The 13,485-nt window shown below is 60.5% G+C and overlaps 1 protein-coding gene across 1 annotated transcript in view; it reads right to left on the bottom strand.

The window, feature by feature from the left end:
• OBSL1 (obscurin like cytoskeletal adaptor 1) overlaps positions 1 to 13,485 on the bottom strand; it is a 72,022-nt gene that overhangs the window by 30,021 nt on the left and 28,516 nt on the right. Inside the window, exons 10-12 of the mRNA XM_077830341.1 lie at positions 12,020 to 12,292; positions 9,888 to 10,160; positions 1,294 to 1,566 (exon numbers count right to left, since the gene is read on the bottom strand). Coding sequence (XP_077686467.1) covers positions 1,294 to 1,566; positions 9,888 to 10,160; positions 12,020 to 12,292 — 819 coding nt within the window. The remainder of the gene's footprint in view (positions 1 to 1,293; positions 1,567 to 9,887; positions 10,161 to 12,019; positions 12,293 to 13,485) is intronic.

Raw genomic sequence — 13,485 nt, 5'->3', positions numbered from 1 at the left:
CTCCCCTCACGGCCAGGGGCCGGGTGCTGACGGGGCGCAGGGCTCTCCCCTTACGTCCAGCGGCCGGGCGCTGACAGGGTGCAGGGCTCTCCTCTCACGGCCAGGGGCTGGGCGCTGACGGGGTGCAGGGCTCTCCCCTCACGGCCAGGGGCTGGGGGCTGACGGGGCGCAGGGCTCTCCCCTCACGGCCAGGGGCCGGGCGCTGACGGGGCGCAGGGCTCTCCCCTCACGGCCAGGGGCCGGGCGCTGACGGGGCGCAGGGCTCTCCCCTTACGGCCAGCGGCCGGGCGCTGACAGGGTGCAGGGCTCTCCCCTCACGGCCAGGGGCTGGGGGCTGACGGGGCGCAGGGCTCTCCCCTCACGGCCAGGGGCTGGGGGCTGACGGGGCGCAGGGCTCTCCCCTCACGGCCAGGGGCTGGGGGCTGACGGGACGCAGGGCTCTCCCCTCACGGCCAGCGGCCGGGCGCTGACAGAGCGCAGGGCTCTCCCCTCACGGCCAGGGGCCGGGCGCTGACGGGGCGCAGGGCTCTCCCCTCACGGCCAGGGGCCGGGCGCTGACGGGGCGCAGGGCTCTCCCCTTACGTCCAGCGGCCGGGCGCTGACAGGGTGCAGGGCTCTCCCCTCACGGCCAGGGGCTGGGCGCTGACGGGGTGCAGGGCTCTCCCCTCACGGCCAGGGGCTGGGGGCTGACGGGGCGCAGGGCTCTCCCCTCACGGCCAGGAGCCGGGCGCTGACGGGGCGCAGGGTTCTCCCCTGAGGGCCAGGGGCCGGGCGCTGACGGGGTGCAGGGCTCTCCCCTCACGGCCAGGGGCTGGGGGCTGACGGGGTGCAGGGCTCTCCCCTGAGGGCCAGAGGCCGGGCGCTGATGGGGCGCAGGGCTCTCCCCTCACGCCTAGGGGCCGGGCGCTGACGGGGCGCAGGGCTCTCCCCTCACGCCCAGGGGCTGGGCGCTGACGGGGTGCAGGGCTCTCCCTGAGGGCCAGGGGCCAGGCGCTGACGGGGCGCAGGGCTCTCCCCTCACGGCCAGGGGCCGGGCGCTGACGGGGCGCAGGGCTCTCCCCTCACGGCCAGGGGCCGGGCGCTGACGGGGTGCAGGGCTCTCCCCTCAAGGCCAGAGTCCAGGGGCTGACGGGGCGCAGGGGTCTCCCTGAGGGCTAGGGGCTGGGTGCTGGTGAGAGCCCTTCCCACCTGTCATCTCCCCCCAGGGGACCGGGGCTGTCACTGACCTGCCAGCTGGGGTAACGGGGGAGCGCTGCTGACCCACCCGCCGGGAGGCCAGGGGACATCACCGACCTGTCACCGTGATGTTGTAGAAGACGGAGTCGCCGCCCGCGTCGCACACAAACTCCCCCGTGTCCTGCGGCCGGGCTGAGGGGATGACGAGCCTGCGATGGGGCCCCTCGCGCTCCAGGAGTAGGCAGTCGCCCTCCTCCACTTCCACCCCGTCCTTGTACCACTGCACCGGGCCGTCGGCACGGGACAGCTCGCACGCCAGCACCACGCGCTCCGAGGCCAGGTAAGTGTGCGTGGCGTCCTCGTTGGAGCTGACGATCCTCACGGGCGGCTCTGGGCGGGGAGACAGGATGGGCTCAGCAGAGAGGATGCCGCCTGGGTCACTCACATCCAGCCGCCCCGCCCATCCTCCAAGGCAGGATGCCCAGGAAGAGGGTGAGGAAGTGATCCTGGGGGTAGCTATCTGGGGCGATGCAGAGCCTGGACTGACCATCCCTCATCAGGCGGGGATGTGGCTCATTCTGCTTTAGATGGAGCTGCAGAGTCGTTTGCATTCTCCATGTCTGGAGGGAGCTGCTGCTTCCCTCCACTAGGGCCCAGCTCCCTGAAGCCACCCCCGTGGCAGAGAGAGCCAGGGCTCAGGACTCTGAGGGTCTTCATTTAGCTTCAAGGCAGAGCTGGGCAGCAGGCTGGTCCCCCGCTGCCCGCACAGGGGACCGGGAGTCAGAGCCCAGGCCCTGCTGGGGCTGACAACTGCCGGCTCTGGTAATGCACCGTCAAGCCCAGACGCTTCACTGGCAAGCCCCCTGTGCCATGCCTGCTGCCCTAGCTGGGGTCCAAGGCAATGGCAGCGCTGGGTACAGGATCAGACCCACAGAGTAACTGACCACCAGGCCAGGCAGCACCTCAGGGCAGAGACCCCAGCTTCCTGTCTGAGTGTAAGGCTTCGGCCCCCCCAGCACTGCCTGTGGGCGTTCACCCTGCTCCTGGGGAGGGGACCGTCGCCCAGCCCCCAGCTCACCAGTCACGGTCACTGTGAAGCTCAGCGCATCCTCGCCCACGTCACACGTATATGTCCCGGCATCCGAGGGGCGGGCAGAGCGGATAAACAGCCTCCTGGCGCAGCCCTCTGCCTGCAAGGTGACGACGTCGTCCGCGGGCACAGCCTCCCCGTCCTTGAGCCACCACACAGGGGCGTCGGGCGCGGAGACCTCACACTCCAGGAGCAGGGGCAGCCCTGCCAGGAGCTCCCGGAGGCGCTGGGCCTCGGGCACCGGGGCGATGCGCACCTGCGGGGCTGAGAGAGCAGGTTCTTTATCACACCAGTGCGGCAGCACCCTCAGAGGTAGGGCTATTTTGAAGCCCAGAGGAGGCTGCAGTCCCAGCCCCACGGAGCTCACAGCCGCAGGCCGTAGGAGCACCGCGGCTGGGGTGACATTGCTACACACACTAACGGCCTGCAGGCTGCACTCCCAGGCTGGGGGGGACAAGCAGCCAAGGGCTGAGCCCACAGGACTCCCAGGCAGCAGTCCCGGGGTGAACGGGGGAGAGGAGGTGGTGGTCTGACAGACCGGCTGGAATGGGGGGCAGAAAGCAGGGAACTGGGGAAGGGGCATGTGGGCGAGCCAGGAGGGAGGGGGCAGAGCGGGGCAGGGAGGCCGGGAGGGAGGGGGCTGAAGAGTGAGGAGATAGTGAGGATCCTCCCAGCAGCTGTGTCTTAGCAGGGGTTGCAGGGTGTCTGGGAGGCTGCAGAGCAGAAGGGGGCAGTGATCTGGGGGGAGCCTGGAGAGAAGCATTCGCCATGCGACCAGAGGATCTTGCCAATTTCTGCCAAGAGAAAGTTGGTGAAATGTGACCTGCCCTTCCCCCTCCCCTCAGCTCGCCTGCCCCTCCCACAACTCTCCCCCCTCCTCCCCAGTCATACAGAGTCTTTGCTCTGCTCCTCTAGCCCCTCCACTTGTTCCCAGGACCCCATCCAATCCCATCTCCTGGTCTCCCTGAACCCCCCTCCTCCCTCCGTTTCTCACTCTCCTCTGGCTCTTCCCCTCACAACACGAAGTGCCAATCACAGCCACCCTGCCCCACTTGCCTCTCCGACTATCGCCCCATCTCCCTTCCTCCCCAAGCTCCCTGCACACACTGGCTGGAGTTCCTCTCCTCCTGCTCCCTCCTGGACCCGCCAGCCCCCGGCATGCCACAGAAACTGCTCTTGCTCAAGTCGCCAGTGACCCCTTCTAACCAAGGCTCAGGGCCAGCACTCCATCTTCATCCTCCCCGGTCTGTCAGCCGCCTTCACACAACTGGCCATGCTCCTCCTCTTGGCTTCCCTGATTCTGGCCTCTCTGGGTCCCTTACTCCCCCTTAAATCGCTCCTTCAGAGGAGCCTCCAGACCCAGGCAACAGCCGGGCATTGCACAGTTCTGAGTCTGTGCCCAGGGACATGTCCAGACGGGCTAAGACCTTGCTGGCAGCCACAGCTATTGTGGGGTGGATGGATGGAAAGTTGTCAAAGAGTGTGGGGGAGTCAGAGCCCTGCACCCCTCACTTCCTGCGATCCACTGTGACTCTCAGCCAGCCAGTAAAACGGAAGGTTTATTAGACGACAGGAACACAGTCCAAATCAGAGCTTGTAGGTACAGACAACAGGACCCCCTCAGTCATGTCCATCTGGGGGGCAGGGAGCTTAGTCCCAGCCCTGGGGCTCCCTCTGTTTTCCCAGTCTCCTTCCAAACTCCAACCCCTCCCTGTCTCCCCCAGCCTCCCCCCGGCTCCTCCTCCAGCCTTTGTCCAGCTTCCCGGACCAAAGGTGTCACCTCGCCCCAACCCCCTTCTTGGGCTCAGGTTACAGGCTCAGGTATCATCCCTCCAGTGAAGCCCTCCCCTGCTATCCCATCCCCAATGCCGACAATCCCAGTAAAACTCCACCGCAGCATCCCCAGATCAATCCTCCCCACTCCCTGATCCATCACAAAAGTATTTCCAGAGATATGTACCGCAGACGATTGTGTTCCAAAGCTGCAGAAGGCCAGACAGTCCCGGGGCGGGGAGGTTCTCAGAGCTCCGAGTGAGCACAATTGACACCCTTCCCCCCAGCCCAGCCAAGAGTTTACAGGCCAGACAAGGTGGGGACTTGGGCCTTAACACAGCACTAAAGAGCCCAAGAAAAAGACCCGGAACAGGGGGGCCATCAGGAGAAAGAAGGCATGAGATTGTATGCTCTGCCAGCGGGAGAGTCTCATGAAAAGTGTGGACCCCAGCTCTCTGGACTGGCCCAGCACTGGCCAGATGGGCCAGTGGGTGAGAAACACCTTCTCAGACAGGAAAGGAGCTTAACAACATAAGAACAGCCATACTGGGTCAGACGAATGGTCCATCTAGCCCAGTATCCTGTCTTCTGACAGTGGCCAATGCCGGTGCCCCAGAGGGAATGAACAGAATAGGGAATTGCCCAGTGATCCATCCCCTGTTGCCCATTCCCAGCTTCTGGCAAACAGAGGCTAGGGACACCATCCCTGCCCATCTTGGCTAAAAGCCATTGATGGACCTGTCCTCCATGAACGTATCTAGTTCTTTTTTGAACTCTGTTATAATCTTGGCCTTCACAACATCCTCTGGCAAGGAGTTCCACAGGTTGACTGTGCAGTGTGTGAAGAAATACTTCCTTTTGTTTGTTTTAAATCTGCTGCCTGGTACTTTCATTGGGTGACCCCTAGTTCTTGTGTTAGGAGGAGTAAATAACACTTCCTTATTGACTTTCTCCACACCAGTCATGATTTTATAGACCTCACTCATATCCGCCCCTTAGTCATCTCTTTTCCAAGCTGAAAAGTCCCAGTCTTATTAATCTCTCCTCATAAGGCAGCCATTCCACACTGCTAATAATTTTTGTTGCCCTCTGTGACGAAGCGGGACTGTTCTTAATGTTTCCTCTGAATAGTGTGGGGGTGCCTCAGTTTCCCCTAGGCAGTTCTTAAGTATCTAGGGGGTGGGGTAAGGGTGTATGATCATTGCAGAGCCCTAGAGGGCAGGTGTGTGCAGGGGTCTGGACACAGAGAATGGCCGACACCCTATTTCCTGGCCACTGATGGCCTGGCCCTTCCCCCCCTGCAAGGTGAGAGCTAAAGGGTTGGAGAACAAAGGAATCTGGTGACCTCCTGGCCTGGGAAAGGGACAAAGCCCAGAGGAGGAGGGGCTGGAGGGAGTTTCAGTTTGGGGCTGGCTGGGACATGGAGTGAAGGGCAGACATGGCTGTCTGGCTCACTGCCCCCCAAAATGGACCCAGATGAGGGGTCCGGTTCTCTGCACCTACAAGCTCTGTGTTAGACCATGTTCCTGTCGTCTAATAAACCTTCTGTGTTACTGGCTGGCTGAGAGTCCCGTCTGACTGCGAAGTTGGGGGGCAGGACTCTCTGGCTTTCCCAGGAGCCCCGGCTGGGCGGACTCGCTGTGGGAAGCGCACGGAGGGGCAGAGGATGCTGAATGCTCTGAGGTCAGACCCAGGAAGGCGGAAGCTGTGTGAGCTGTGTGTCCTGCAGACAGGCTGCTCACAGGAAGGCGACTGCCCCAGAGTCCTGACTGGCTTCATGGGGAGCAGTTCCAGAGCATCGCCCAGGGACTCCGTGACAACTGGTGGTAGAAGTGGGATGTACTGCACCCTACAGATGGCGCTTCCTGCAGTAAGTGACTGGGGAGCAGTAAAATGAAGGGGGATTGACGGGGACCAGGTGTGCTGAAGATTCAGAGAGAGACGGTTTCAGGGGGCGGTTAACCCCTGGGAGTGTGTGACCAGAAAGAAAGACTTTTGCAGTAACAGGGTTCCCCTGGGGATTGCAGTGAGCGGTCCCAGGAGCGGAGGAGTCTGCAGCTCAACCCTGGCAAAGAGGGGGTGACCTCGAGAAGGGCTGGCACACTAGGGGTTCTCCCTGGTGACCCTGGGGAGCTGAGAGCACACAGGCCTGTGAGTCCACAACAACTTGGGAAGAGCGGAGTGATGGCCTGTCACCGTCTCCTGAAGAAGGACATTGTAGCCCTGTGCAGAAAGAGAGGGTTGAGCATTGGAAAGTTCACCAAAGCACAGTTAATCGTGCAGCTGGAGGAGGATGACCGCTCTAAGGGACAGATTCCTGACCCCAAATGGGGCTATAGCAGGATCTGGGAGCAGCTGGAGTGGTAGCCAGGCACCCCCAAGACTCCTGTCCCCAACCAGACGAGGGTCTTCACGATCGGGTTCCCCATCGGGGGATCGGAGACAGACGGGATTGGAGCTGAGTCCGAGAGAGCAAGAGGACTGTGAGAGACAGCAAGAGCCCGAGAAAGAGCTGCCGAAGCAGCAGCAGCATGAACTGGCAGTGGTGGAGCGGAGAGGCCTAGGGGACCTCCCCGGGGTGAGTGGGGATAGACCCCGGGGGGCCAGTTCCGCAGGGAACCTCAAGACTAAATTGTTGCCCCTGGTTAAGGAGGGGGGGATGTGGATGCCCACCTCACTGCCTTTGAGCAGGCTGGAGATTTGAACCAGGGCGACCCTGCGGAAAAGCCCCGGTGTCTAGCTCCCTTGCTGGGTCCCAAGGCCATAGACTCCATCAGCCAGATGGGTGGGGAGGTAGACAGGCTCCCACTCCCGACCCCAACCTCTATACCTGTGTGGAGAATTGGGACAGTGAAGGAAATGTGTCTGTGTCTGTCAGGGGTATTGACTTGCCCATGGAGGGAGCTACCCTAGTCTCCAAGCAGTTGTCTGTGACCAGCCTTGTGTGCTGGGACAAGGGGAAAGAGATCCCAAGCTCTGTGTCTGGGAAAGGAGAAAGTGTGTCCGGCTCTTCTTGGTCTGCGGAGCAGACAGAAAGGGCCTTTCAGCCTGTGATGGTTGAGGATAGTGCAGTTGTCTCAGAGCTGGTTCTGGATTCAGCTAAAGCCCAGGAAGGGAATGGCCCTAAGTTTGTGTCTGCTTGGGAGAATGGCCCTGTAACTAGGTTGCATCCAGTTAGTGTCTATGTAAAATCCCAGAGCCCAGGCAATTCTGGTGCTTGTATTTTGCCTGTTGCTAGTGTGTTGTTGGGAAAGTGTGTCGCAACTCTGACTAATCAGGGTGAGATCCTAGCCAGGGCACAAGGAGAGCGTGAAGGTGATTTGATTGTGTTACCTACTGAGGGTGTGAAAATATTCCTGAGCTTGTGTGTGGCAAAGGAAAGGAGAATGTTTCTAACCTTTTATCTAGGAAGTCTGACAGTTTGCCTGAAAGGGGATTGTGTAGGAATCCGCCGGATGGGCCAGAGGTAATTCTGGATGTAAGGGAGACCCAGAAAGAGTCTGTTGTTGCTCAGGAAAGTGTTCCTCTAGAGCAAGCCCTAGGTGAAGAGGGTAACGGCAGAATTTCTGTGAGGAGTAAATTGTTGCATAGAAAAGCCCTAGGGAAGGGAATCCTCATGGAGTCTTTGCAAGCAGTTTATGGCAACTGAAGGGTGTGAAAGTGATTTAATCAAGAAAGGTTTCAGAGTAACAGCGGTGTTAGTCTGTATTCGCAAAAAGAAAAGGAGTACTTGTGGCACCTTAGAGACTAACCAATTTATTTGAGCATAAGCTTTCATGAGCTACAGCTCACTTCATCAGATGCATGTGAGCTGTAGCTCACGAAAGTTTATGCTCAAATAAATTGGCTAGTCTCTAAGGTGCCACAAGTACTCCTTTTCTTTTTAATCAAGAAAGTTTCAGTTCCTAACGGCCAGAAATTTTCTGTTGTGAATGGATCCACTGACTGTCCTGTTGAAAGACCCAGTGTGGAGAGCTTTGAGAAGGTCTCAGATGAAGTGAAAGCGGTTAAGAAAGTTAAACAATTGTGCTGGAAATGGCCCAACCTGATGATCACTTTAGATAAGCTATTACCAGCAGGACAGTGGGGTGGGAGGAGGTATTGTTTCATATTCTCTGTGTATATATAAAGTCTGCTGCAGTTTCCACGGTATGCATCCGATGAAGTGAGCTGTAGCTCACGAAAGCTCATGCTCAAATAAATTGGTTAGTCTCTAAGGTGCCACAAGTACTCCTTTTCTTTTTGCGAATACAGACTAACACGGCTGTTACTCTTAAACAATCCTATAACCAAGTGGCTGTGTTTTGCCAGCTTGTTGGGGAGAAGACCCAATCCCAGTTTGACCCTCTTGGGTTTTGGGGTGGCCAAAGGGCACGGGCCGCATAAACCTTCCCACATGCGGCCTGCGAGTGCTATCGACCACCCCCGACCTAAGGGAGGGCGTGAAACTGGAAGGGCCTGGAGTAACTCCTACCAAGGAATGGGAGAGATGCTGGGGCATCCATGGGAACCTTGGTGGCTTCGAATTTCACCAGGTTACTGGCTAAAGTGACCCCGCTCAGTTCAATCTCGAAGGGGGGAGAAATGTGATGAAGTGGGACTGTTCTTAATGTTTCCTCTGAATATTGTGGGGGTGCCTCAGTTTCCCCTAGGCAGTTCTTAAGTATCTAGGGGGAGGGATAAGGGTGTATGATCATTGCAGAGCCCTAGAGGGCAGGTGTGTGCAGGGGTCTGGACACAGAGAATGGCCGACACCCTATTTCCTGGCCACTGATGGCCTGGCCCTTCCCCCCCTGCAAGGTGAGAGCTGAAGGGTTGGAGAACAAAGGAATCTGGTGCCCTCCTGGCCCAGGAAAGGGACAAAGCCCATAGGAGGGGGGGCTGGAGGGAGTTTCAGTTTGGGGCTGGCTGGGGACGAGGAGTGAAGGGCAGACGTGGTTGTCTGGCTCACTGCCCCCCAAAATGGACCCAGCTGAGGGGTCCTGTTCTCTGCACCTGCAAGCTCTGTGTTAGACCATGTTCCTGTCGTCTAATAAACCTCTGTGTTACTGGCTGGCTGAGAGTCCCGTCTGACTGTGGAGTTGGGGGGCAGGACCCTCTGGCCCCCCCAGGACCCCGCCTGGGCAGACTCGCTGTGGGAAGCGCACGGAGGGGCAGAGGAGGCTGAAGGCTCCGAGGTCAGACCCAGGAAGGTGGAGCCGGGTGAGCTGTGTGTCCTGCAGACAGGCTGCTCCCCGAGAGGAGACTTCCCCAGAGTCCTGCCTGGCTTCGTGGGGAGCAGTTCCAGAGCATCGCCCGGGGACTCCGTGACACCCTTTTCTGAACCTTTTACAATTCCAACTTTCTAACAAGTAGTACAAGCTCTGGACTGCGGGTTGCACAGGCGCTGACTTTGCGGGGGGTGCTGGATCCCCCATCTCTGCCCCAAGTCCCACCCCACCTCTTCCTGCCCCCACCCCACCTCTTCCTGCCCTTTCTCCCGAGCATGCCTTGGCAGCGCTCCTGGAAAGAGCTGTAAGGCGACCTCATTACACCCCCTCCAAACTCTCCTTTGCAGGGAGGTCTGCGAACAACGTGAGGACGGCAGGCTGCCGGTGAGCAGTGGCCACTGCCCATCAAGCTGCCCATGCTTCTGTGTGTTCTCCCGTCCATCCGTCTCCTGGCTCACACTCGGACTGTGAGCCCCTTTGGGAGGCACTGCCTGTGATCTGTGTTTGTACCACACCTAGCAGAGGGGGGCCTGGGCCATGACGGGAGCTGCTGGCACTTTGAGCGGGGCAGGAGCAGTGAAGAAAAGGGGGGACAGCTCAGTGGGGGGAAGCCGGAGCAGGGAGGAGCCGACACCGACCTGTCACCGTGATGTTGTAGAAGACGGAGTCGCCGCCCGCGTCGCACACAAACTCCCCCGTGTCCTGCGGCCGGGCTGAGGGGATGACGAGCCTGCGATGGGGCCCCTCGCGCTCCAGGAGTAGGCAGTCGCCCTCCTCCACTTCCACCCCGTCCTTGTACCACTGCACCGGGCCGTCGGCACGGGACAGCTCGCACGCCAGCACCACACGCTCCGAGGCCAGGTAGGTGTGCGCGGCGTCCTCGTTAGAGCTGACGATCCTCACGGGCGGCTCTGGGTAGGGAGACAGGATGGGCTCAGCAGAACGGCTACCGGCTGGGTCACTCATAGCCAGCCGCCCGCCCATTTCCCCAGCATGGGGAAGAGAGATGGGAGCCCAGCCTCTCCAGGACATCAGAGAGGGTGTCGCTCCCCGTGGGTCTCTCATACCTGACCCTCTTCCCACAAAGCAGCACCATCCCACCCGGGCCCAACAGGATGTGCCCCTGTGCTCTCAGGCGTTCCTGCGGGCCAACCTCGCCAATCCCACACGCTAGAGCCGGGCTAGAGCAGTTCACAGAGGGGAGGCTGCAAGGCACAACCCCTGGGCTGCAGAGAGGGGGCGGGGGTTCAGCAGTTCAGCAGGGGGCGCTCTCCCCCGGCGGTAAGTGCTGGCCCCAGCATGGCACTAGAGGGCGCTGTGCTGCAGGGAGGGGTCAGGGACTCCATGGCGGGGGCTCTCCCCTGGCAGTCAGTGCCAGGGCCACTGGGGGGGGTGGGGGAAATGGGGCAATTTGCCCCAGGCCCTGGGCCCCGCAGGGGCCCCCACAAGAGTTTTCAGGGGCCCCCACGAGAGTTTTAGGTGGCACTTCGGCGGTGCGTCCTTCAGCGCCGCCAAACACACCTGGAGTGAAGGACCCGCCGCCGCTTCTTGGGGTCCTTCCGCTCCATGTCTTCGGCAAAGTGCCCCGAAGACTGTCCCCTGAAACAACCCGGAGCGGAAGGACCCCCGCCGCCAAAGAGCCGAGGCCCCCTGAATCCTCTGGGCGGCCCTGGCCAGCACTGACCCCAGTGCCCCTGTGCAGCAGGAGAGGGCGCTGTGCTGGAGGGAGCGGGGAGGGGGCTCCGTACGGGGGACTCCATCCCTTTGCAGTCAGTGCTGACCCCAATGACCACCGTCTACCACCATCTTTCTTACGAGACCCAAGGCTTTGGCCCAGTAAATACAGCCAGAAAGAAACCATCAGGGGAGCCCTGCTAACCCACCCACTGGGGGGCCAGGGCTGTCACTGACCTGCCAGCTGGGGTAACGGGGGAGTGCTGCTGACCCACCCGCCAGGGATCAGGGGTGTCACCGATGTGCCAGCTGGGGTAACGGGGGAGTGCTGTTGATCCAACAGCCAGGAGGCCAGGGGTGTCACCGACCTGCCAGCTGGGGTAACGGGGGGGGCGCTGCTGACCCACCCGCCGGGAGGCCAGGGGTGTCACCGACCTGCCAGCTGGGGTAACGGGGGAGCGCTGTTGATCCAACAGCCAGGAGGCCAGGGGTGTCACCGACCTGCCAGCTGGGGTAACGGGGGGACGCTGTTGACCCACCTGCCGGGAGGCCAGGGGACATCACCGACCTGCCAGCTGGGGTAACGGGGGACCGCTGCTGACCCACCCGCCAGGGATCAGGGGTGTCACCGACCTGCCAGCTGGAGTAATGGGGGAGCGCTGCTGACCCACCCGCCGGGAGGCCAAGGGACATCACCGACCTGCCAGCTGGGGTAACGGGGGAGCGCTGCTGACCCACCCACCAGGGATTGGGGTGTCACCGACCTGCCAGCTGGGGTAACGGGGGAGCATTGTTGATCCAACAGCCAGGAGGCCAGGGGACATCACCGACCTGCCAGCTGGAGTAACGGGGGAGCGCTGCTGAGCCACCCGCTGGGAGGCCAGGGGACATCACTGACCTGCCAGCTGGGGTAACGGGGGAGCCCTGCTGACCCACCCGCCAGGGATCGGGGTGTCACCGACCTGCCAGCTGGGGTAACGGGGGAGCACTGTTGATCCAACAGCCAGGAGGCCAGGGGACATCACAGACCTGCCAGCTGGAGTAACGGGGGAGCGCTGCTGACCCACCCGCCGGGAGGCCAAGGGACATCACCGACCTGTCACCGTGATGTTGTAGAAGACGGAGTCGCCGCCCGCGTCGCACACAAACTCCCCTGTGTCCTGCGGCCGGGCCGAGGGGATGACGAGCCTGCGATGGGGCCCCTCGCGCTCCAGGAGCAGGTGCTCGCCCTCCTCCACCTCCACCCCATCCTTGTACCACTGCACCGGGCCGTCGGCATGGGACAGCTCGCACGCCAGCACCACGCGCTCCGAGGCCAGGTAGGTGTGCGCGGCGTCCTCGTTAGAGCTGACGATCCTCACTGGCGGCTCTGGGCAGGGAGACAGGACGGGCTCAGCAGAGATGTAAGTAACTGATCTATAAATTCTGTCGAGTCCTTGCAGCAGCCAGCCACCAGACCCCAGAGCTTGGGACTGGAAATGAAGTTGAATCCTTTATGCAATTGGTAGGTTATAAGACAGAAGGGGCCAAAGTGATCATCTGCTCTGCCCCCGTGTCACACAGGCCATCAGACTCCCCTGAGTTAATTCCTGGTTGAACCAGGGCAAATTTATTAGAAAAACATCCTACCTTGATTTAAAACTTGCCAATGATGGACACCACAACTTGTGGTAAATGGTTCCAATGGTTAATTGCCCTCACGGCTAACAACTTGCACCGTATTTCTCATCTCAATTTCTCTTGCTTCAACTTCCAGCCACTGGATCCTGCTGTGTTAGACTGAAGTGCCCAGGATCAAACTTCTGTTCCCCACATAGGTACTTACAGACTGATCATGTCATCCCATAACCTTCTCCTTGTTAAACTTAGTAAACTGAGCTCCTTGACTCTGTGACTACAAGGGTGGTTTTCCAATCCTTTATTCCTTTTTTTGGCTTTTCTCTGAACTCTCTCCCATTTATCAACATCCCCCTTGAACTGTGAACACCAGAACTGGGGGCAGGGTCCAGCACCGGTCGCACCAGAGCCAGATACAGAGATAAAATACCCTCTCTACTCTTACTTGAGATTCTCGTTCATGCATCCCAGTGTGAGGGGACTGTGGCCCCCTTACTAACATTCGGGGGGGTGTTTTAGTTGCTAGCTCCCAGTACTAAAAGGGGGGAAGGGTCGATGGGGAATCAGGACCCTGAGACTGCCAGACCCCAGGAACAAGGGGGAGAGGCCAATGCTCCAGGTCAGCCTGAATGTCAGGGTGGGCAGGCTAATCAGGGAGTCAGGAGGCCAGGGAGTTCCCCCTCTCCGTGTGAGTGGGATTTGCCTGGGTCAGACAGAGTGGGGCCGAGCTAAGGAGAAAGCAGGGGCCCAAGCTAAGCCGGGGAGCAGAGCTGTGCCAGATCCAGAGGGACCAGAAAAGCAGCCCAGAGAGAGCAGACCCTGTCCTGGGAGCAGAGCTGCAGCAGCCAGAGCCAGAGGGGCCAGAGAAGCAGCCCAGGGGGCTGGAGGCAGAGTAGCAGCCGTGCAGAGACCGAGTGGTGGAGCTGGGGCTGGAGCAGTCAGGAG

Source organism: Eretmochelys imbricata, chromosome 11 (assembly GCF_965152235.1).
Source record: "Eretmochelys imbricata isolate rEreImb1 chromosome 11, rEreImb1.hap1, whole genome shotgun sequence".
Classification (NCBI taxonomy): domain Eukaryota; kingdom Metazoa; phylum Chordata; order Testudines; family Cheloniidae; genus Eretmochelys; species Eretmochelys imbricata.
The sequence above is the reverse complement of the archived record's forward strand: the minus strand, read 5'-3'. Positions and strand labels throughout refer to the sequence as shown.